This window comes from Lampetra fluviatilis, chromosome 18 (assembly GCF_964198595.1).
Source record: "Lampetra fluviatilis chromosome 18, kcLamFluv1.1, whole genome shotgun sequence".
Lineage (NCBI taxonomy): Eukaryota > Metazoa > Chordata > Hyperoartia > Petromyzontiformes > Petromyzontidae > Lampetra > Lampetra fluviatilis.
Window position 1 is genome coordinate 1,430,471 of NC_136292.1, and position 25,747 is coordinate 1,456,217.

Genomic DNA, 25,747 nt, shown 5'->3' on the forward strand with positions numbered 1-25,747 from the left:
CTGTCGTAAGCAAACATTGCATGTTGATGTTCTGAGGGCATTCAGTACTGCAGTATATAGAATCACATTGAGTCGTGAATAGCATTCACTACAATATAATACGTAGTTTTGTTAGTGGAGGGGCAGTGCATGGTACAGTGATCAGTGCAATGGCAAACGGAGTACGATTCCCAGCCACGGTGAGCATCAGTGGCGAGCGAGATCTGAAGCGGTCCTGGGAGCTCCCCTTCACCAATTCACGCTGACGAGTGTGGTGAAGTATGGTTAACGACCCCATGGCCAACACAGTATGGGGGAGACCTTCATCCAGGAGAGGATTGGCAAAAGACTGTAGAATTATGACTAGATCGTCTGGTCATGAACAGTGTTGCTGTAAGGATGTATTATGTTGTATTAATGTGTGGGTTTTCCCTGGGTAATATTATTTCCTCCTATAGACAAAATAACCGTGAAGGAATTAGTAAAACAAACCCATTCTCTAAAAACATTTGTATAACATGCCTGAAAGCTGATTGGATCCAGAAAGTCAAAACTGCTCCAGAGTTTTGCCCATTTAAACAAATGCTGCTGGAAAAAACGGTCCATAAAATCCAAAACCTGATGGAGAAAGACCCCGTGGTTCAAGAACAGTCTGTGGAAGCAGATATTTCACAAGGAGCCTCTTCTTCCTGTGAAAGCTAGGGGCAGCACAGAGTCATGTTCATACCAGGCCAGTCAAACCTATATTTTTTAATTTTCAGAGCTGGAATTTAGCCAAATTTAGTGCAAAACTAAACGTAGTACTCCATGATGGATTTTAGTGTGTAGTCGATGGTGGCCAGGCTGAGACCATCGATTCACTGCACTTGAGAGCCCGGTTTAATTACGGGCGGCTGTAGCCCAGATTCACAACCAGGATCTTGCCAGATCTGATGACCTCTGAGCCACCAAACGACCTCTGCGAGGGTATTTTAAAAAAATATATTTTATACATTACGCACGCTGATCTACCGCAGCCAAACTGGCGAGCGCACTTATGACGTGTAAAACAACCGAGTTAGCGAGTGGAAGAGAGCTCGTCTTGTCAGTCAGTAAATAAATATCCAAAGTAGAGAGATAAATTTTAGGAGGCTGCTTGACACCTTTGCGGCTTTCTTTTTTTCCTTCTCAAGCCAACTGAAATCAGAGTCCTAAGGGACGCTGGAAATGTGGCGCGTGCCCAATTACGTGAGACACGTCAAGCCGGGGACCGCCAGCAGCGCCACCTGATTCATGGCATTAATTTGGCATTATAGCGTGCTGGAGTCGAGCGACACGCAGGGAGCGGGTATAATGATGAGAACAAATCACAGCGACCCCCGGAAACGAAGGCACCCTTTGGCCACAACAGAGCGCACCGTCAACAGAGAGCGAGGAGACGGGCGGTGTGCAGATTCAAGCCGCTCGCCGAGAGGTTGCGGCTTAATCTTTAAGTCATGCGATGTGTGCTCCGAATATGGTCACGATTTCCAGATTTATGTGGGGCGCACACAGTCAATTTTCATGAATATGTTTTTTTTTTATTGCCGACGGAAGATTTTGTGAAGTCTGAGTCAATATGCAGAAATTAACTTTCAAAAACGATTTCTGTTATCACGTTCGTTAGCTTTGGTTTTCTTAGAGTTGGCTTTAATTTGAACATTATCATCATCATAATGAATGCCTCTCCAAGCCATTGCCACTCCCTCCAACAATCCACCTCACTCGTGCAACACGAGCTGATCTCATCACCCAGTCTCCGCAGTCGTCATCGTCTCGAGCGTTCGTGTCGGCCACCGGTCTTCTTGTCGACATTTGTGGTAGCGCAGATATTTTTCATCGCATGACAGTGACACCGATATATATATACACTTCTCAGACATGGAATTAAAATAAATTAGGTCAAAAACTTGTCCAACCCAAGCGCACATACTTTTCTTTATACTTTTAATAAATTAATGTGCATTTGTTCTCTGATCCATCTACTGCTTTTTCTCTCTCTTGGTGTCAATTAGAAATGCCTGCATACACCTCCTCACCCTGCCTCTTTGTGTACTTTTCAGATTTTTGTTCCATTAAATGTGTCCATGTCCGTGTTTATGAATCATACGCCATAGCAGATAAATACGCACGGATCAAAAAATTACTTATTTCATCGCGTCGATCCCAGTCCCCCATTAATAATGTCCCGAGCCATACGTACGATGTGTGTGCCAGTTGTGTCCCTCCAAAAAACGTTCTCCATTTGCTTCATGACCTTATTGCACGTGACTTTGTTTGCTCAACACGGAGACCGCCGGGCAACAGGAAACGTGGCAGCCCCAAGACCCACGTGACGCGAGACCGTGAAGGCCGCGCGGGCAGCAGCGATCAACCTCTCTTGGGGCGAGGCTCAACGTGTTGCCAAGGACAGGAAGACGTGGAGGGAAACTCATTGTGGACTCATGTCCAATAGGGGATGAAGAGGATTAACTAACGGACTTATGTTTGCTCATATTTAACTTCGGTCCAGCTTCGCAGTTTTTTCTCCAAGTAAAGTTGAAGGCACTGGCACATAAATGTTCAGACGCAAGAGGCGAGGAAAATATTTTGAGAATGGGACACTTTAAAGAATTCCGAAACTCACAAATAACGCATTCATGTTCAATGCAGTCACCCCCAATGTGGTCGTTCGTGATTACACTCCTTCAGTGAGAGCAAGAGGCTCTGAAATATTTGGCGACGTTCATCGTCTGCGTTAATAGGTGTGCGCTCACGTAAGGTGCCCGTGCTAAAGCGATGCACTGTAACAACCCACCTGGCCACATTTGTGAAATTCTTGAGGTGAGCCAGTGGCTCATCAATTTCCTATGGCGCATTGTGTTTCGTGAGCACAGATTCTGCAGCCATCGATCTCCGATGGACCCGAACGTGGTTATATCTGCATGCACAGCGGTAGAGTGTAGTGTTTGTTTTGATCATCACCATCATCACCTGAAACAGAGGGACACGTAAATAAATATGGCCATATTTAACATAAAGTAACGAGTCATTCTTCTTCTAGAGTACGGCAAGTACGTGTACATTACACGTCAAGATGTAAGTTTGCGAGCCATGTGATAATAGCTTCGCGGGTTGTGTGGCTAACGCTGTCCAGTCCGCCGGAGAGCCGGCGTAGAATGCGGTGGTTCACGACGTGGTCCATTATTTGGGTCGGGTAGATGCAGTCACTGGCACCGTGGGTCCTCTCTCTCTCTCGTGATGTCCCCTCTCTCGTGATGTCCCCTCTCTCGTGATGACCCCTCTCGTGTCCCATTTGTGGAAGAGGTGTGCGCAGCAACAGGCGCGCGGTCGATGTTCTGAAGCCACGTGATGTACAGACGTACGCTGAACTTCTTTCGCACAGGACGTAGCCAACCGTGCTAATCGGAGGTGCGGGGGAAGGACAACAACAAAGTAAACACAACAACAGCAGCTCTAAAGAAATTCGTTTTCAATCTAGATTTAGAGGTGCATAGCTCCAGTGGCTTCCTAATATCGGAAGGAAGAGCGTTCCAGACGGTTGACGGAGGAGCCACCGTCATTGTCTTGGCAGAACAAAGCCGTGCAGAACAATGGTGGGGGTGGGGACTCGGTGAGGATTTGATTCGGAACTTCGGCAGAGCTCCACAGCGTTCGCCAGCGGTCTCCAGTTGCGCACTTCGTCCGACGATCTCAGACGACCATCTCAGACGACCATCTCAGACGACCATCTCAGACGACCATCTCAGACGACCATCTCAGACGACCATCTCAGACGACCATCTCAGACGACCATCTCAGACGACCATCTCAGACGAGTTCGTGGAGGACCGGGTAGCTTGGTCTTGGTGTGTAATGAGAGGTCTATGCTTTTCTCAGATGCTTTCCCACGTTGGTTTGATACACGAACGATAGTAAAATAATTTGTGCACCGTTTATATGTTCGTGCACAAGTGCGTGTAAAGGAGGCATTTAGAAAGCGATTAAAGCTGAATCGTACACTCGTGATTGGTGCTGCATCGAGTCAGCTGTGGTCTATCCACTGCTGGATAAAGGACTCCGCGATCGGTCTCCAACTCCCGCTGTCTCACAACGAGCAATCCCTGTAGCTCCTGCAGACGAGATGTAAGTGCATAAGCAATTTGAACAATTGGGTGCAACTCGGAGCCACGTTCTTGAGTAATATCATGGACAAAGCCGACTGGAAGGAAGGCCATGATCACTGACGTCTTTGACAAAGGACGTGGCACATCGACAACAGAAGCTTGGCCAACATGTGATCACACGCACGCACAACGTACAGCCCATGGACACCAGCAGCCATATTTGTACCGCACAAATTTAGGCGAACAATCCTGAAACATAAGACGATGCATATGATATACAGTGGCGTATGGCGAAGTAACATTTAGGTAAACAACTAAGATAAGGTTCACACCCATAGGCACTTTTTGGAGCAATTCTTATGAATCTTAAACGTGAGTCAGCTCCCATGCCACATACACATGAGCAATGTGACAAGCCCCTGTAGCAAAAGGCCATGCACACCTGGGTTACAGCTTTGTTGTTAACCTCAAACGCCTTTGAACTTTCAAATAAACACACAGTGAACTGGCCTGGATAGTTTTATAGTCGTGGTGTTCCATCCAAGTTCATTGTGCATTGTATTTGTTGTAATTAAATGCCCTTCCAAATAGCATATTGAGTATAACTCTGATTTTTACAGCGAAGATAAGTCTAACCTCAATAATACAACTCTGTTCCAAAAATGGAACTGAGGTTCCAAAGGCTACAGGACAGAGATGGCCACGCCTTGAGTCAACACGATGTTAGCAAGGCATCTGTTTCATAATGCGTATTAGTCTATTAGCTGATGATGTTTTCTTTGGGTTAGATCTCGTAAATATAAATGTGCCGTTCAACCCGCCACCACCCGACACAGCTAATCATTGATTAACTGTGAATAATCCAACTAATAATAGACAACCATTGTCATTGACATGACTACATTAACCTGAATGGCTCACAAGTGACGACAATCACATTTATCCCTCGATTTAAGACCGAAACAGGAGGATTTCTTCGCAATTCTGGCTGTCGTACTCGAATTCTACATGATGTGGGTTTACTCTCCAACATACCGGTGTGCTGAACGAGTGACGAATTGCCATGTTTTGTTTACGTGACAAACCTTACTAGTTGGCTGTGTCGGGTGGTGGCGGGTTTAACGACACGTTTATATTTACGAGATCTAACCCAAAAAACCTCTATCAATAATAATATTGGTCGCGAAAGCCTCCTGCGTGTTAAACTGTCTATTAGCTGTTGTACAATGTACAGGGAGACCCAAAAGTCAGGACACAGTGTTATTATATTTATTTTAACACTGCCATAATTTTTTATATTCTGTATTCTTTCAGTGAAAATTTAATTTATTATCATTATAAATATATATTCTTCTTCCTATTCAGATGATATTTTAAAAATAGAAAGAAAATTTACTGAATTGAGCAAACATAATTGATGAATTTTCAATTATTATCCCGGCAATCTTAAAAAAAAAGTCCTAAATTAATTTCAAAAGAAAATGCATATTTGAATGAGTGTTAATTGAAGTCAGTTTGGACATTTGTTAAAACAAATGAAAACACACTTTGTGATTTGTTGAAATAAATGTGTGTCCTGACTTGAGCCACCCTGTATACTCCAAATTGTTCATGTATTCAAGCTTGAAATTGGAATATGTTTAAAGGTCTACCTCTAGCCTTTAGCACTGATAGATGAAGGCCTACCCACGACCTGTCGGTTGTGGTGGTTGTTTGACCATACCAACACCACTATGTTTCGGGAATGCATTAAACATATTGCTATTATACTGCCTAGGAATGAATGCTCCAAGACAATACATTAGGATGCTGCCTACTTCAAAAACACACGGTAAAAATTCCATTTGCAAAAGTAGGCCGAGGCAGCATTTGCAAGGTAAAGTCCGCGTGTGCAAGTATAGCGGATAACACAATTACCAAATTACGCATAAAATTGCAGTCGTTGTGTGATCGCTAATTAAACGTTTGTGGGGAACAAGGGGAGCTCCCCACTGGTTACGCATCTGCCATGCAACACTGAGCAGAGATAATGAGACCGCAAAATATTGTACTGTTCTGTATAAAAAATAAAGACAAAGATCCTCCATATAGCCTTCACCACACTCCTGGGACAAGTGCTGCAAGCGAATACCTCTGCAGGCCAGCGCGGCGTACGGAGGGATGGGGTTGCCAACACCACGCCCGGGCCACCTTGGTGGCGATGTTTACACACAGCAGCAGGTACTCATTTGAGGTTGGGTTTACCTAGGGGAGGCCCAGCACCAATTCAAATATTCGCCACTGTGATTGGTTGTGCACAGGAATTGATAGCTCAGCATGGCCGCTCTCCACTTTAATGTATAAAGGACATGCACACACACAAATTGCAAAGGTTATTTGCGATTTGGTTCAAATGTCAACCACAGTTAATCCTACAGGAGTCGTGGAAACCCTGTGATTCGTACGAGGTTGTTTTGTTTACGACAGAGGATTTTGTTGCAAGGAAATCGTCCATGGGCCAGAGCAGACATTGATACAGTAGCACTTAAGGTAGCACCATCTTTAGTAGCACCTATTTATTTACGTAGTTAATGCGAGTACATTACTTGATAACCCCACGAATTTCAAATGGTTATGACATAATTGACAATTCTTGACCACGTAAATAAATCACGAAAGTTATGTCACCGTAGGTGATGCCAAACAGTCAAACAATTCATATGGTCTAGCATCGTGAATTAAAAAGCTCAATGCCGAACAGACCCCACGTCAAAATGGAAATATATCTGCAGCTTCGAAGCCCCCGCCTGCTGACGATTCAACATAACAACGCCAGGTGTAGCCTGCGGCTGCATTCGACTCTGCTGATAATGCACGTGTACGCGCAGCCTATAAATTGTGTTGTGGGAGGCTCGGGTTTGTCTTATTGCACTGTAAGGCTTTGAGCACTGTGACGCGATTGTACCCTCAGCTAAATCGCATTCAAACAATGAAAATTTGGTCTAACTGTCGGCGGTCCAACTAAATTAAATTACTATTTGAGTCCGGCATTCAAGCTGACACAATGCTCATGTGTACATGAAGAGCATATTGTATATACAGCCATTTGTCCACTGCTGGATGAGGGCCTCCCTATGCGGTGGAGGCTTGGGGAGGTTATTTGACCATACTTCACCACACTAGCCAGTGTGGGTTTGTGAAGGCAGGAAGCATTGTGTTGTGACTGAATAGTAGCACTGAAACGTATGGTTCTATTCTTACGTGTGGCAATACGTTCAGGACCTAAATGCCAACGTCTGCTCGCCATGAGAGGTCTTCAGCAGAGTGTGCGTGTCGTTTTGATATATGGTCCATAGTTTGGGTTGCATGGCCACAGTCGCAGTGTCGTATCTTTTACAACACCCTCTATGCATGGTGCTTGGCTGTCTGCTCATCATACAGGATTAGCCCGTGCGAAAGCTTCCAAAATCCGATGCTATTGGGCACATTGTGGGTGATTTGTTCATGGGCAACAAAATCAAATGTTAATTCGATAATATATTGTGCCTGTTCGATGAATGGGTTAATCATAAACGATTGACAGTGGTGCCTGAAGGGAAGAAGATTAGCACCACTGCTTTGCTTTAATCCCACGAGAGGGCCCGTGCCCTTTCACACGTGGCATTTTCGCCAGCATTGATTGAAGCAAGTCTGACTACTGATGCGACACTGGATGTCTAAACTAGTCCAGAGCTTGCTTGTATCGAATCAATGCTGCTGAAAAGTATTCAAGGCTAGAAGGGTGTGGGGCCCATGGGAATGTGTAAAGAATAACATATGAAGGAGACAGTGTCTGCTGAAATATTTTGCCAATGAAGAATATGGTCTTAAAAGTTATCATGAGCGCTACAAGTGACTGGCTAAAGGAGTTGAGCGAGACCGAGATGGTGATGAACGGATGAGTTGGAATGAGATTCGAGGACGGCAGATGTGACCGAGAGAAGAGGCACAACATTGAAGCGCATGGGGAAAGTAAATCTGAGCAGGTAAAACCCCATACAGCTATGGGATTTTATGGGTTAGAACCAGAATTATAATCACGACCAACCTCCTAGGGCCATAGTGAACACTTGAACGGGGAGCACACTTTCACAATTGATTACGGAGAAACTGAACACATTTGTCAGTGACACTGCCGATATATAATACAATATCGCACAGCACACGTGACATGAAATAGGACCGATGTGCCATCACGTCGCCCATTGTATATCTTTCTTTTTTTTTGCCAGCATTATTGACCAAATGTGTTGCGTTTGTTTTTGTTATTTGTGCTTGTGCACCTTTGACAATGTAGTATCATGATTGAATGATAGTCTCTTACACCATTGTAGAAACCAGGCTCAAGTGTTTTTATCTGAGTGACCCGGGTTTGTACCGTGTCGTACGTACCAGACAATGGGTCTCATGTTCTGGAATACAAATGGTGCAGTGTATGAGGGATTTGGGGATGTATTTTTGCACAAAGCTGGTCAGCTCAGATATGCACACACTCTTGCAAGTCTTGAGTTTAGGGCTGAGGCATCCATTCCTGACTGCTTCAATAAGATAATAGAAATGTACAGACTGCAATTGCAGTGGTGCATGAGCAGATGATTTTTTTAAAACCTTAGCACGTTTGTAATTAACGCGAACTCATGAGCAGACGATCACACAGGGGTTTCTAGAAGGGCTCAATGACTTACGGCTCGAGGCAACCATTGTGCTCTTTCACAACTCTGAAATTAAGCTATAACACAAAATGGCAGCTTATGTTCAATGCTATTAGGCAGTGTTCGTGAATAATGTTTCTTTATGTCTGCCCCATGTTGTATTCATTCTTTTTCACCAGGAGTAGCCAATTGAGTATTTTATCACCCGTTATATATGACTTATTTAACTCTGAACAATGTTCTACTCCGATACAACGCACCAAAAAGTCGTACTGCTGCAGTACCGGAGCACCCAGTTCCTACCTGACCATTGTTGTTAGAATTCAATGTGAATCAGTCATGTTCATTGACGGTCCAGCACTCACCAGTTCACTCCGGTCAGCAGCAGTCAAAGTCACCTCCTGATTACTCTTCTCTCGCCACGACTACCGTGGCGACGGCTCTCGTGAACCTCACTCACCGGCTCAACGCACGCGGAGGCGTCCGCCTACCAGACTCACTTGTGTCGTCTTCTATCGTCTTGTCCACAGTTTTCAACCACCACACTGCGGGTCCAAAACACTTTTCATTCTGCTTCTGCCCTCCTGGTCTGTTTCCCTAAGTTCGTATGATCTTGCTCAATTCAAAAAATATTTGAACTTTGTTATATTATTTTTATGCTGCTTGTTGCTGGGCTATGCGCAGTAACTGTGATTTCATTTTTAAACACTGCAATATTTAGTAGCTACAGCCAATACAAAACATCTTTATAGCTCAACAAATCCACCAACACAGAGGCTATTGAATGGCGTAATAACCCCGATAGACACACATCATGTTATTTACACTTGCCATACAAAAAAAAGCTTTAAAAATGTGTAGCACATACCAAGGTTGGGCTGGAGCAATGCGCCCAGGCTCAGGGCATGAAACATCAGACACGAGGTACCTGTTCTCAATCCATTGTATTAGCCACGTGACGCCTGCATGAGTCACTTGCACGTCAGATCACCGAGTTCTTAGCGACCAATTAATAAACGGGTTTGTGCAGCATTTCTATACACAACAGACGAGCAATAGGACATGCAAATATATACTTAGGATTGAAAGGCTATTTCAATTGTGCAATCCGCAGCTGTCCATAGTGCGATTGGAAACGTGATCAACGTTCCTGTTAAATAAAATAACGTGCTAATTAATGCATCTATTAGAGTACTGACATGATTCGCAAATGTCCCTCCTTCTGTAGATAAATAATGAATGAGAAATTGCGCCTTTGCTAATCTTCGATCCGTGACCAGTCATCTTACAACAGTCACGAGACCATATAGCAGTGAATTATGGATGGGTCTAACCTAAAGCATACACAACAATGCCACATTTACGACATTTCATAACTGCCCTTACCAAGTGACCACCCACACCCAGGGCAGTGTTTGTGCACAGTCATTCTCTATAGACGGTCACATATTGAACATTTTAATATATTCGCCGATAGCTCAGTCCCCAGTTAGATATGCGATATTGTACTGTACCAAAGTAAGGCATTAAAATGTGTATCCATTCTATGTTTTTTTTACTTCCTGGAAAATGCAATGATGCCTTTGTCTGGAACCGAAGTGTGGGCACAGTGGCAAATTGAATCACGCTTTCATCTGCACTGGAGGAAAACCACGAACAAAACGTGCATGACGTTATATTTCAGCGCGTTGTGGAAAATGTAGAGTAGGCAGCACCTGGCACAAGAATGGTTTGTGTGCCTTATGTCAGTTCCTTTCAGCGTGTATTATTAATGTATGAGCATTGGCAGCTAAGTTGAAATGAAAGTCCCAATGCAAGCCAAGGTCAGCTGGAGAGAGCCGTTTGATGTATGCACAACCCACACACTCTACATTTATACTCCTGCCCATTCTTGCCCGAAATAATGCATGCCCTACTGATTTATTGTGATTTATTTATCCTACGGCCTATTAGATTTGAAAAAAGAAAATAGCGGCCAAAATTACACCGTGCATTTTAATGTGGATTAAATATATTAAGATGTATGTGTAGTGCATCTATAATTTACATGGTTATAATTAAATTGTGTGGTGCTATGCTGCCCCTAAAGCAATGTTTAAATACTGTACAGAAATTGGTAATGTAGGTGATTTTTTTCTTTACCAAAATGAGCAAATCAGAGACCAGTTAAATACAATCATAAAATGGCTTTAGGGCTAGATACATTTCAAATTTTGCTCGTTAGAATACAACTGCAATGAAAATAAAATGGATTATATATACATTCTCTGCAGTATATTTTTACAAATTTCATCAAAACCATAAATATATTATAATGTCAGTTCCCAAAAAATATTTTGTAAAAAACCAAATATCTATGGTGTATATACAATATATTGGAGGTGTAATGATTATCAATACAAATGTACAGCAGTGGACAATACGGTACATACATTAAATTATACCAAGTATCTTTTTAGTTTACAAACTATACAAATTAAATTTACACCCATGTTTTTTTTTCTCTCTCAATGTATTCCAATTGCCCTATTTGAATTATTCCATACGTCTCAGCGTGCAAATAGTGAGGAGCCAAATGTTATAAGATTGAGCGTTTTATGCAGTTATTTTTTGACTGGGCCTGTGCCCATCCACTCGCAAGGCAAAATAACTATTTCAGCATGGGTGGCTGTCTGGATTTTAACCCAGGACCTTAACGATGCCAGCTCAGCCCTCTGACCTCCGAGTAGCCCTTAAGAAAAATGTATTGTAAGGGTTGGAGGGTGGATCGCTATTTATAAAAGCAACATACAAAACACCATCAGCCTCCTACTCAGGGGATTGATGTTTTTCCAGTTTAAAATACGTCATACAAAAAAAACAATTAAAAAAATGAGATATTCACCAAAGGCTGGCTCAGGTGTTTTACAAAGCTTGCCATGTAGTCGTTGGTAAATCAAATAAGAAGCACAGCAATTCGGTGGGACATGGGTGACCTTCTGAATGGCTATCATATAAGCCAAGACAAGTGGACGCTTCAAGCCCTTCTATTCTGGGATGGCAATCATGACTGGAATGATATCTCCAAGTCGCAAAAGTCAATCGAGAACGCTGTGGATCGCATTTTGTTTATAATGCACAGCACAAATATGAGCACACGCATACCCGAAAAAACAAGACACCAGTGAAATGTTACAAAAACCAACTGACAGTGACCCGTAGTTTTGATGAATAAATCAAGGTGTTGACAATGTGCTTTGAAGGTGCTTTATTTAGAGTCCACTCGTATGTACACAGACATTTAATAACAGCACGTGACCCAACGTACATCGGTAACATGAAAACACTGCAACACTAAAGACGGCAAATATACTTAACGTGTGTGCATTTAGATTTAAATTGTTTTGGATAAACAAAAGCACATTCCCACTATACATACAGAAGCAAATATGTAATTTTCCACCAGACCACACCACTTGGCTTATTTGTTTATAACAAAAGACACGAAGCTACACCTTTGTATGATACGAGTGGAAAATACCACAGTATACGAACTTGCACACCTTAAAAAAACTAAATTGTATTTGATTAGAAGAAATTAATGGTGACATTCCCCATTGATAACAATAATAAACAGCATACATTATCGTTCAGTCACATAATTTTCCGTGGAAAATTAGACATTTACATTCACTTACAAATAATAAATATTGATGTGTGCCATAAAACATTATAGAAAACACCTTTGAGCACAAAATGAGCTGTGCTTAATATTCAAAACCAACCGTAATCACAATCACAAGATTCATTTTTGCAAGCAAGAAAACACATTTGAATGAATTATTGTACATTTTGTTTTATCCAGCCAAATACTTTTTTTTACCAAGCTTATCTTGTTAATGCAGTTTGATGTACAGACCTTTAGAGCAGTTGCTCGTTTCTAAATCATACCTGACATTTCAATACCGCAGGCTTAAAATGTATCGGAAGCCGACGCCCACTGACAGCAAACCGAGTGAATCTGTAAAGGGGCTGTAAATACCCACTCACACAGAGACAATATATTTTATTGATAAGTGCTTGAAATTAAATATAACCGGCCACGTGTCTGTAATCACTGTTTTAGTGATTGTAACCACTGAATGCAATGTGTTCAAATTATAAAATTTGGGTGAATTGATATTATGCACACTAACTCGAAAGAGTCTGATGATCTTCGCATGTCAATTGCAACCTCTCGTGCACTTTTACGTACAGATATCGATGACAATGGCGATTAAAGCGAGTGGTTTATTCACACTAACCCTGTAACATCACCAAAATAAATCTATAAGTATTTCCACTGTAACAGAAAGATCATCACTTCCATCCTGTGTCCACAGGGCACAGATAATAAAATCACAAACTACCATCCCAAGGCAAGAGCAGTACAGCTGTCATCGTTTTTCACATGCCAAATGGGAATTTAAAAAAACTTCCTTTCTTTCCCAGACAGCTGTCACATGTGGTATAAACGATTTTCACAAGTTTGGATCACGAATCGTGCATGCGAGCGTTGACAGTTTGTGCATGTTAATGATGTCATGAAAGTCAGAGATGATTTGTGAAATGGGTGAGTGGCACAATCGGAGAGAGTTGAAACTGCCGAGTGTCAATGCTGACAGCGTCAGTAGATATCAGTAACTGAAGTAGGCCACCATGCCGACGCAACTTTACATTCGAGAATGCAGAAATTGTTGCATTTGGTTTAGGTGTCATGAAAGTGTCGTGCCAAAATTATTGTAAAAACACGTTATGGACATTAGACCAATATGCCAGTATTCACATAAAAAAATGTATGTGCATGTTTTATAACCGGATAAATTCACACCACCTTCCAACGGCACTGCAGATGGTTGTAAGTGGAAACTCCTCATTTATTTCTCGGACAGTATCAGCATTAATACTGCAAGGAATACTTTTTGTTTAAAAGCACAAGTGTAAAATATAATTGAACCAATACAATTATTGGCAGTCAGCTTTAACAGTTTTTTTGCAAGCGAAACAAGCCAACCGGATTTCACGGACTAAACCGGTTATAGGACGCGCAAAAAATTCGAGACTACGTAAAACACAAGTGCCAATCAATCTACTAACCAATCGGTTAAGTAGGCACTAGCACGCCATTTCAACCAGTGTGCTCGTTTCAGGCATGGAAGGCGATCTCCACAAGCACCGAAATACTACATTTACGATGTTTGTTGTGTAGAACAATGTCCAATGAAAATACAATATACAGTACAAAAAAACCACAAAGTCCCCTGATGTTGAAAGCCAGTGCTATGACTGTGTGTAACAAAATACCACATTTCCCAATGTGTGTGCGTTTAAAAAAAAAAGTGGTATAAAAATATTCCTGCTGCGGTACATGACACAATGACGCCAAACAACTGTTTACACTGCAAGTAATGTGCTTAGGGTATTAATTGTTTTTTTCGAATTCTTGGGTCTTTCGGTAAAGTCACGTAGATAGGTTCAAAGAAAAAAATGCAAGTTATATAGCTTCATCGCATGCAATAAAGGACGTTTTAAAAATAAGAAGAATGTTATCGCCAAAAAAATGTGAACATTGTCACGTGCAAAAACTTAATCGAAGCATAGAAAAATAAAGCCATCAACAACAGCAAAACAGAAGGCTGTCACATCTGTTTGTATACACGTGTATATACTGCATTATTTTTCTTAAAATCCCAAGCATGAAACTACACGATACACACACAGACACCCACACATGTAAAAAAAATTGTACAATCTCCATGTGTGTGGACACATGAAAACAAAAACGCATAGGTTTTACAAACTTACACTGAATGAGAATAAGCTGCAACATTAAAAGGTAACAGTGTATGACTGAACATTCAAATGCAACCGTCTAACATGAATGTAAAAAAGTTATGCCATGATGGTAAAAAAATGCACACGTCTGACGCTTTAATGAACCATAAGGAAAAATTTCCAAAAACTTCACTATTACGATCGCGAAAGGCATGTGCCTTTAAAAGTTGCAAATGCCAATAAACTTAACCCGCACACTATATATTCCTGGAGTGTATCTTAAAACTACTTTACTACAAATGTGCCTTCATGGCTAGCAGTGTGCAAAATAATATCTGCTCTCAAAGTGTACCAAAGTTTTCCCTGTGATTTTTTTAAATATCCAATTTAGGGGTTTTTTTGTTTGTCTTTTCTCTTTAAATACAAATTTTCGAGCATCTTTTTTCACAGGTGGCCGCCATGGAGAGGAGTAGCTTGTTCCACTGCAAGGCCAAGAGCCAGGTCTTTATTTTTTGTTAGTACTCAGTTTTTTCATGCCTTTTATTCTGGACAGCAGCTCCAAAACAAATTCCTGCACGAGCAGACAAATATGAATGTCAGGTTTATTTCTGTTTTGTAAACGAGCTGCCTGGTGTACCTTACACAACATCATTTGCAATCCACCCATGCAAACTCTAGTGACAGTACAGCCATGGCCTAGCAACGAACGATTCAAATTTTGTAATGATTCACAGCCAGAGGAAACTATGCAGGCTCAGTGCTAGTGAACGAGTGTGTTTTTTATGGCAGCCTGGCCCAGCCGAACCAATCACAGACCCAAGACCCCAGGCTCATGCCTTCATTATGTGCCACATTCTTAAGGACTCCGCCAACCCGAGAACCATAAATGGCATCACCGAGTCGGCGAGGAAATGAGACACGCAATCTATGACGTCACTCACAATGTTCAACATTGTCCAGATTAGTCTTTAAAATACGAGGAATATTACAAATGCGATACATTTTAGCTCAAATTAGTCTATCCTAACGACTGAGTGTTGAAACAATTACCTCTTTTCATGTTTTTATCCAGGTACGCACACAGGTCCGGCAATAACGCCCCAGGGGCTTCTGGGGAAATGTTATACTGTACTATATTTAAAGATCGTTCCCCGATTTGCAGAGCACGGGGAGAAAGCAGGCAAGGGCACGGAAGCAGGATGGGCCAAACCCATGGAAACTTTTGACTCGTGGAGATTGGGGACACAGATTGGGACAGCTCGAGGCCAGCTGAGACAAGTTCGCATTTGTTGTGAAAATGTGGCAAAGACACTACAGTGCATCAGTCAACATCACATTCACCACAGCACCCTCTTCTTACCTGACCTTTAAATGGACCTTTCGCTCTGCGTACGAAAATGGTTTTTTTTCACCCACCTTTAAAAAAGGCATTGCTAATTTTAGATGTGTTTATTGCCAAGCAATCCGTGACCAAATCGAGACTTTGAAACACGTTACGCATAACCTTTTTTAGCCCAGGGTACATTCTGAAGTTTGAAGCCAAGAGCTCAGCAACTTGACATGGATATACACCCATTGCCCACGTAACTCACCTATGCTCAAGATATTTTAGGATGCGGTCCATTCTGCAGGCTTGTGGTTCTGCTTCACTGTATGTGTTCTACATGGTAATGTATTTAACTCTCTCTGCATTCAACTTAGCACTGGCTTACCTCTGAACTGCTGCAACACTCTTGTAAAATCTCCTGTGGAGACAGACACATGGCTGTATTAGTGTATGACAGTTTTACAGGAGGCAAATAACCCTGCTGCATTTTAATGTACCCGAGAAACATATGCACACATGTTAAGAAAATTAATCATATCCAAAGGGATACTCAAAATCACTGTAAATAAAATTAAAATACAGGATATCTGTTTTTAGTAAACCTGACATTCCAAGTCAAGGTCCCGCTTTGTCACTTTCTCTTGGTACAAGCAATGGCAATTTTTCTGGAAGCACCCCATCAAGTGCAGATGCTTATGCTGCTACGGTGTGAAGGTTATCACACTGGACTTGTAATCCAGGTTGCCAGCGCAATGGTTGCATTACCATTAATCTATTGGAAGGTCGCGTGTGGTGGTGTAATATGTTGCTACTCAAACCTCTTTCAAGACGTCTGGCCAATGTAGAAGAAGTAGGCCAAATACCCTAAACAGGGGCTCTCAGAAGCTCCCTCTACACGAGCAGCTAGTCCACCTCTTGGGACAGCATTTTGTACTAACGTGCACTCACCCGTAACTGCTCAGCTCTCTCCTCATCCGTGTTCATATCCAGCAGCTGGTCAATGTCTATCTCCAGTTCAGGCATCTCCTCCTCCTGTTGTACCAGACAAAGGGCAGCATTCTTTAAATCTATACACACTCTTGATTAGCTGCATATACAAATACATAGCACATTCATATGCTACTGCTAGAGCAAATTACACAAAATAACGTATTGCGTGTACTTATATCAAACATGAAGTAAATTCGCATCGACTGACATTTAATACAGTGCAACATTATGACATAAGCAGTGGGACCGCCAATTGTGAAGCTGTTAAATAAACTTAACACAAACCACCTATGCAATCGTGCATGTAACAACAAATGCATTCAATCAGCTGTAATTGAAACTAAAAACACAACCACCAAGGGAGGCCATCATCCCCACTGAGTAGCCAAGGTTATCTAATCTGTACAAACACCCCACGCCTTCCCATAATCATTGGCGGCATGCATTATTGAAGCCAGACGGAAACGAACATGAAAGCGGGCCGAAGCCACGGGGTTTCACTGCTGCACATCACATGAGACGAAGTGAACTGAACATTACAGACCCGTGCACGATTAAAAATGCATGGCAGTGCGGTTATTGAAAGGTCTTTAACTTGCTGCTCAAAAGGGACCTTTCGCGTTATGGCTTTTTTATCTTGATCATTTAACCTTTTCAAATCCTCGGCTATTTCTCTGTTATTCAAGATTCTCTTTTTTTAGTTTCCCCTCTTCTAGTTCGTGTTATAGATTATTCATAGCCATGCAATTTCACAAATTAGGCAATTTTACAGTCACAATGTAAAAACATATCCTAATACATATAAGGTGTCATTTTAAAGTAGTTAATTACATTTTTTTGAAAAAAATGGCCTTACATGCATGTTGAACTTCTTTCACACCGTACATATAAACCGTGCTGGAAGCCCTCAGTTTCATTTACACAACTGAATCATGATCCCAGTACAAATATTTAACCTCATCTGTGAAGGGCTGGCACCGGTATTCTAGAAGCATCCGTATCACTAAAGGTGGACAAAATATTTAAATCTGAATGACAGTCCTATTTGGTTGACTTACTATGGCCATGTTTATACTCATGATTAATCCCATATTTCAAGTATCTGAAAGATACATGCAAACTTGTGCAACTGCCCAGTGACAAGACAACACTTTTCCAGGAGTGTCAAGTTTATTTTGTTTAACCAGGTAAGAATTCAAGAGACACAGGATAGTTTAATTTGCCAGAGTAAGCTGGGGCATCAGTCTGCCAGTAAGGGGAGATCATGGCTATGTATAATCCCAATTGAGTCATTTGAAAGTAATATTTCAAATTTGGGCCATGATGCCAGCACACAATGGCCTAGTTTTTTTGCGAATGACATCAGGTGATCTTTAACATCCACTCTGAAGGAGACTGTCGTGTATGGCTTTACACCCGCAGTAATAATTAGGGCGGCCGCTAGGTTTTAATCCTGAACCTCTATAACAGGCTGCGAAATGACTACTGCTATGCCATGTTACCATACAATTTCATTCATGCCTCAATATTTTTCAAAAATATCATTTCAGAATGTTTATGTCTGTAAAAATAACAATGTGCATTTATTGACGTAACAAAAAAATACAAAAGTGAATGCATAACATAATTAACTGAAGTAAACATGTGCTTGTGAAAATTACACATTGTTATATATAAATGTCAAAACCAATACAATACCATACATATAAGAAGTGATTTGTGCTGGCAGTGATGCATGTATGTACTGCTGTTTGTAAGACACTTGGCCCGTACATAAAGGCCAAGATTGTAGTGGACTTTGAAAAAGAATGCAGTCACATGTACCAAACATTTACGAGACTACGGTATTGTAAAATGCAAATCCCTGAATGCTGGTGGGAATGGGCTAACTTTACACACTCTCTAAATGGAGGAGCACATGGGTAATATTACAGCCCCGGCAACGATTCAAACACCTGGTATAATAGAGATGTTTTTTGGGTTAGATCGCGTAAATAAATGTGTCGTTAAAACCCACCACCACCCGACACAGCCAACTAGTAATGGTTATTCAACGTAAACAGAACATGCCAATTCGTCACTAGTACAGCACACCGGTGTGTTGGAGAACCAAGCCCAATAAAAGCCGATGTGTTAAACTGATCTTCCTGGTAATATGCAAATTTGTAAAAAAAAAAGGAAAAATTCGTACAAAACTAAATAAAAAATAAAGCTAAATAAAATGTTTACTTTTGTTCATAATCTCCCTTTGCTTTGGGATGTTTGCCTGCAGCTTAAACAAAACGAAGTAATATCTGTCCAAGGAATGTCATGTCAAACAACCCAGTTCCACAACAGCAGCAAACCCACAGGGTGAAGGATGCCTGACAGTTATTTCAGTTTCCAGTGGCCCGATCCTATTATTCTTAACCCGGCGGCCATAGGCAATGCCATTTGTTACATTGATGTTCTCGCAGTCCTATGGCTGGAACCTTTTTCCAGTGACAATGCGCTGAAATAAGAAGATGAATGAATGTAGAAGCAGTATGTGTAGAGGCAATTGCTCATGTGAGTATTGGGGCACACTCACTGGCAAGAAGAAGTTGTGCTTACACATCAAACAAAGAATTGCTAATTTTCCTCAGTCATATTACATTGCGTTTTAAACACAGTTACTGCTCGACTTTGAAGGATGAGCAAAATAGCAACTATGCTATGAAGTATACTCTTACATAGCTCGAGATCAGGCAGAATCATTTAAGTCTAACAGCTACACTTCCTTGCTGGAATAATTTCTCGGCATGGTAATGTCTAACCATGAGTTATTAAATACAAAGTTCGCACACAAAAACGTAAATAGGGGCATACAATATTTTGCATGAATGGCTCTTAAATAGTGCGACCTGGTTACAAGACAGGACATGAAGGTAATAACAATGATTAAATCAAGTATATGTCACGATATATAAGAATATGTACTGCCAACTTCAGTTCTTAAAAAAGGATGCCACACCTAATGGTCTAATCACAGCATAAGTCAATCTTCGACTTAACGTGGCCTCACCCAGAAATGTACGAACGTCAGAGTCTTCTTAATTTTCACAAGTAACCGTGAACATGTGACCGCATTGACTCAGTAGTGGTGATAAAGCTGGCACTTGATATTCTAGTTCATATTTTCCAGGCATTCAAACACATCATTGTTGTCAATGGTTGTCAATGATTGCCAAGGGACACCAAATGTCGGTGTTAAAATCGTCAAATCGCGCAGGGAAAGGAGAGCATGAAGAAGTAAAGTAGTCACCCCTTGCACAGTGCAAGCAGCACACAGAAGCCCTCACCGAAGCTCCATTGATCGAAGTTGACTCAGCGCAAATTCTCTGAGCTCATTAATGTGTCTCGCCGGACTTCTCCGTGACCTCTGCAAGGATTAATTCCCTGCACCAGTCAGGCAGCCATTTGTTTCTGAAGGACCGCCCGTGTGCAATGGATAGGTAATCTTTAACGAAAATAGAGTTGCCTTGAATGCAGCTCTGCTGGGCATGTTTTCTTACAACGCGATGCTTCTCTGTTCCGGGCTATATAAAGTGTAAGGCAGCACATACTTCTGTAGTCATAACCATTCAGGCAAAGTGAGCCTCTTCCAGCAATGCCACAGCTCTTCTGATGGACATCTTTGCTATACTGCAGATTTTACATTTTCCCAAGGTCCCATTTGTCTCGGTAGGCAGTTATTAACTTGTGATCTGTCAATGAATTACACCCGAGCAGGATGACAGCTCTCTGCATGACTACATCGTGGGGCAGTAATGTCAAAGGCAGCAGTAGCCAGCAATCTTTCACGATGTGAAATATTGCCAATGCACAATAATACATTATCGCTGTGTACAATGGCCATACGAATATATTCCACCACAATTTTACTTGTTAATACTGAATCCTTGTAATACAACAGTGGTTGTTCCAAGGTTGCATACGATTGGGCAGCAGGTCAAAGAATGTTGCGATAACATTTTAACACTCAAAGGGAATGGTCAAGGTCACCGCATAAACAAAAACTACAAACATCATTGTTGAAGAATGTTAAGTGCCAACTCTTTCAATTCAGATATGCAACTTGTGAATTATAAAGTACAGTGCCTGTAGTTTTTGCACGTTGCTGCTTTATACAATAATTTGATTGAATTTAGCAGAAACCTTTCAAAACGCTAAATAAACATTACTAGAACGTGCACCACGCACAAGAAGACAATTGTAATTTGTGGCTTTTGAATATTTTGAAAATCCAATATTACATAAGTGCATATTTTCGTGATAAATCTGCTTTGCAAGTGCAAATAGCCACACCCATGCCTTCAGCTGGCTTATTATATAGATCAAATTCATTCCTTGGGACACATTCTAAAAATCATCACTCCAAATGAAGGAGTTTATTTTTCGAACTAAGGATTATTTGAAATAAAATATTCCAAAAGAAATAACATTTTATCAGTGTAGGATTAATATGCGTTTCCATCATTCACAAGTCTTCTTAGGTTTCGCTGACAGTTTGGCTGGTTGACCTTTCCCAGGCTCCGAAACCCAAATGTTATTACAGTACTTTAAAAGGTCAAACAGATGAAACTTTAGACCTGTGCATATACCAAATAATGTATGGATAATTGCACAACCTTTTCACCAAGGTAGGGCCCACTGGCTAGGCATGTTGCTGCCACACTGACGATACACAGTCGTTTCAGTTAGCCCGTGTGGTGTGTATACCGAAATTACAAACACCGTTCGTGTGCAGTGTTAGTTCCAGGACTATTTATTGGTTATTATACAGGGCAGAACTGCGCACAAAAATCCGTTTGCACACCTCCAATGGTACACAATACTGCACTTGTACAGCAAATACACATAGTGCAATGCGGTACAGCGTATGACACCATCGTCATCCATGCGCAATACACTGCTAGACGAAGACCTCGATTAAAAGCTGCTAAAAGTACCACGTGTCTATGTTTCAAACGAGCATGAACGGAAAGGTGATCTCCTCTAACAGCCACGAGCTCCTGTAACTTCCATACTCCTCTGGCCAAGAGCCAGTCACTCGATGCTAGTTGTATATTCTATACATCGTGCATGTTGTCCTGTGTAGTGCATGTTGTCCTGTGTAGTGCATGTTGTCCTGTGTAGTGCATGTTGTCCTGTGTAGTGCATGTTGTCCTGTGTAGTGCATGTTGTCCTGTGTAGTGCATGTTGTCCTGTGTAGTGCATGTTGTCCTGTGTAGTGCATGTTGTCCTGTGTAGTGCATGTTGTCCTGTGTAGTGCATGTTGTCCTGTGTAGTGCATGTTGTCCTGTGTAGTGCATGTTGTACTATGTAGTGCATGTTGTACTATGTAGTGCATGTTGTCCTGTGTAGTGCATGTTGTACTATGTAGTACTGATACCGTGAGTTGTGTATACAGTGCACAATACGGGATATAAAAATAAACTACTCGAGTATATGCTCAATACTGCCGTGTATTGTGCACTCCCGTTAATATTGATAGTGTAGATAGTATCCAGTAGTTTATTTTGTATATTTGTCACAGTACGCCATATATTTTGCTGTGTATAACACAGTACACGTATTGTGGACTGTAAATGGTGCACGGATACACAATACATTGAAGCCAGCATACGGTATTGTACAACAGACAGTATGCTGGACTACACACACACACAATCCCGTATAAATACACTACAATGTATTATGCTAAATAGTATTATAGTACATTAGTACTATGCCGCACAATGCACCCTGCACATTGCCAAGCTGAGAGTGTACTCAAATATAGTAGACCAGTGTATGACTATAGTCTTATACTGTGCAGTACTGTACATAGTGTATTCTTTAGTATACAATATATACAGTGTTATACTAAACAATACATTATATTAGAGAATAAACTGTACCAAGCACTTTTGCACCATGTGGCATGTACTGCAATGTGGACTCACTCACTCAGTACACTGCTATATAGAGTAACAAGCTGAAGGTAATAAAGTATTTATATGCACTATGCACTCTATAAACAACACACTCTTTGGGGTACGTGGCTTCTCTAAGTTTCCACGCGACAAGCCACTTCGTTTAGCTGTCATTGGTGGCCAGGTCGCTGCTGAAAAAAGAGCTACATGGGAGCTCAAGTGGGCCTTACCTAGTACAAATAGATATATAGTTTTGAGTTTAGTTTACTATACAACAGTACATCGTACACTGAACATACTATTCCATACCTGTCAACCCCTTATCAATGCCTCCCTTATTACCAGAGGTGTGGACTCGAGTCATGTGACTTGGACTCGAGTCAGACTCGAGTCATGAATTTGATGACTTGCGACTCGACTTGGACTTGCATAACAATGACTTTGTCCCACCTATGAGATGTGGACTCGAGTCATGTGACTTGGACTCGAGTCAGACTCGAGTCATGAATTTGATGACTTGCGACTCGACTTGGACTTGCATAACAATGACTTTGTCCCACCTCTGCTTATTACAGACCAATTCAGACCCTATTGGTCACCCCGTGCCCTTATAAATCTCAACGTTCACCCTACAGTCCCATCACAAGGGAGAAACACAAATAGACACAACACAATGTTTGCAGGTATTGAAACAGCTGTACAACTTATGGACCTGAAAACTCTATTTCCCTGCACAAGAATTCGAGTAAACCGTATGGGTTGGCAGGTATGCACGATTATACCACCACACTACTATACCACTACACTAATATACGATACCACCACGATACTATAATACTACACTACCACACATGTTAACCCCTTATCAGTGCCCACCTTATTACAGATCAATTCAGACCGTATTGGTCACCCCGTGCCCTTATAAATGTCATCGTTCATCCTACAAAGTCCCAGCACAAGGAGAGAAACACAAACAAGCAGACAAAAAACACATTGCCGTTCTTGCCCGTAATCGAAACGTCTGCACGTCGCACGGACCTGAGAACCCCCCCCCCCCCCCCGTACAAGAAAGACACGGTGTTGTTGGACACGGTAGGATGATGGCTCAGTTATTCACACTCCATGGAACACACACACACATTCCATGGAACACACACACACACACACTCCATGGAACACACACGCTCCATGGAAAACACACACACTCCATGGAACACACACACACTCCATGGAACACACACACACACACTCCATGGAACACACACACACACACTCCATGGAACACACACACACACACACCATGGAACACACACACACTCCATGGAACACACACACACACACACTCCATGGAACACACACACACACACTCCATGGAACACACACACACACACTCCATGGAACACACACACACTCCATGGAACACACACACACACACACTCCATGGAACACACACACTCCATGGAACACACACACTCCATGGAACACACACACTCCATGGAACACACACACTCCATGGAACACACACACTCCATGGAACACACACACTCCATGGAACACACACACACACACTCCATAGAACACACACACACTCCATAGAACACACACACACACTCCATAGAACACACACACACACACTCCATAGAACACACACACACACTCCATAGAACACACACACACACTCCATAGAACACACACACACACACACTCCATGGAACACACACACTCCATGGAACACACACACACTCCATGGAACACACACACACACACCATGGAACACACACACACACACCATGGAACACACACACACCATGGAACACACACACACACCATGGAACACACACACACACACCATGGAACACACACACACTCCATGGAACACACACACACTCCATGGAACACACACACACACTGGCGTCGTCAATAGAAACCCACCGACTGACCAGGGTGCTGAACGGACAGCCGCCGCCGCCGGTGTTGGTGTTGGTGGTGGCGAGCCCAACACGAGAACCACCACGGGGGCAACGCGAACAAGAGAGAACACAACAACAACAACAACGTGTGCTGGTGGTGGACACGTGCGACAAAGCCAGGGAGGAGGGAGGGAGGTTAGACAGGCGAGGCGGCGCCCTACGTCGCAGTCGTAGAGGAGGTGCAGCCGCTCGTCGATCCACTCCTCCAGGTCGAGCCTCTTCTGCAGCTCCTTGCGGTTGTACTTGACGGTCACCTTGCTGCCCGCCCGCCGCCCCGGAGGCATCGTGGGCGGCGCTGCACCTCCACCAGGGAGGACCGGCCCCTGTTGTTGCTGCTGCTGTTGTTGTTGTTGTTGTCCATGTCCTGGTTGTTGTTGTTGTTGTTGTTTTCCGTTCCCTTGCCCCGCCTGCGTGGCGGAGCCTACCCCTGGCCCGGCCTCGAAGCAAACTCTGGCAGACATCAGCAGAGGGCCCAGTCCTCCTCGTGACGGTGATGAGATGGTGGTGATGATGGTGATGATTAAGCGCCGACTTGTATGTGCTGATGGTGGCGGTGATGATGATATCAGTGGTAATTATCGTGGTGGTGTTGATGCTGCTTATCGCAGGTGATAATGACGACGGTGATTATTGTGTGACAATTATGGTGTCGATGATGTTAATATGTTGGTGGTGATGTGGGTGGTTGGTGGTGGTTAAGGTAATTACGCAACTGTTTGCTTAATTTAAGCGATGTTTAAGCTGATTGTGCCGACACTTATCAACTCGGCGTATGACGACGTCGATGGCTTTAACGCAACTGCTGTGAAGCCACTTCACGAGTTAAATTTTAACGTTACCGCCACTTCATATAAATTACGCGTCTGCTTTGTTCTTGTTGTTGTTGTAAACGACGTTGTTTACTTCTCTGTAAGGCCGCGTTGGCGACAGCGCGGAGTGAGGGGAGCGCACAGACGGC

General features: G+C 42.4%; 1 protein-coding gene across 1 annotated transcript; it reads right to left on the bottom strand.

Annotated features, from left to right (window-relative positions):
* Positions 1-12,005: 12,005 nt before the first annotated feature.
* Positions 12,006-25,747, bottom strand: LOC144937063 (protein phosphatase 1 regulatory subunit 14B-like). The gene is made up of 4 exons (XM_078864301.1): positions 24,951-25,747; positions 16,842-16,925; positions 16,279-16,311; positions 12,006-15,137 (listed from the first exon to the last, which is right to left on the bottom strand). The coding sequence occupies exons 1-4, from the start codon at positions 25,248-25,250 to the stop codon at positions 15,072-15,074; spliced, it is 483 nt and encodes a 160-aa protein (XP_078720427.1). The 5' UTR covers positions 25,251-25,747; the 3' UTR covers positions 12,006-15,071.

Coding starts and splice junctions, on each gene's coding strand:
- LOC144937063 (XM_078864301.1), bottom strand. CDS start 25,250: ATGTCTGCCAGAGTTTGCTTCGAGGCCGGGCCAGGGGTAGGCTCCGCC. Junction 16,926..24,950: donor ACCTCCTCTACGACTGCGAC/GTAGGGCGCCGC, acceptor CTGGTACAACAG/GAGGAGGAGATGCCTGAACT. Junction 15,138..16,278: donor AGTGTTGCAGCAGTTCAGAG/GTAAGCCAGTGC, acceptor CTGCTCGTGCAG/GAATTTGTTTTGGAGCTGCT.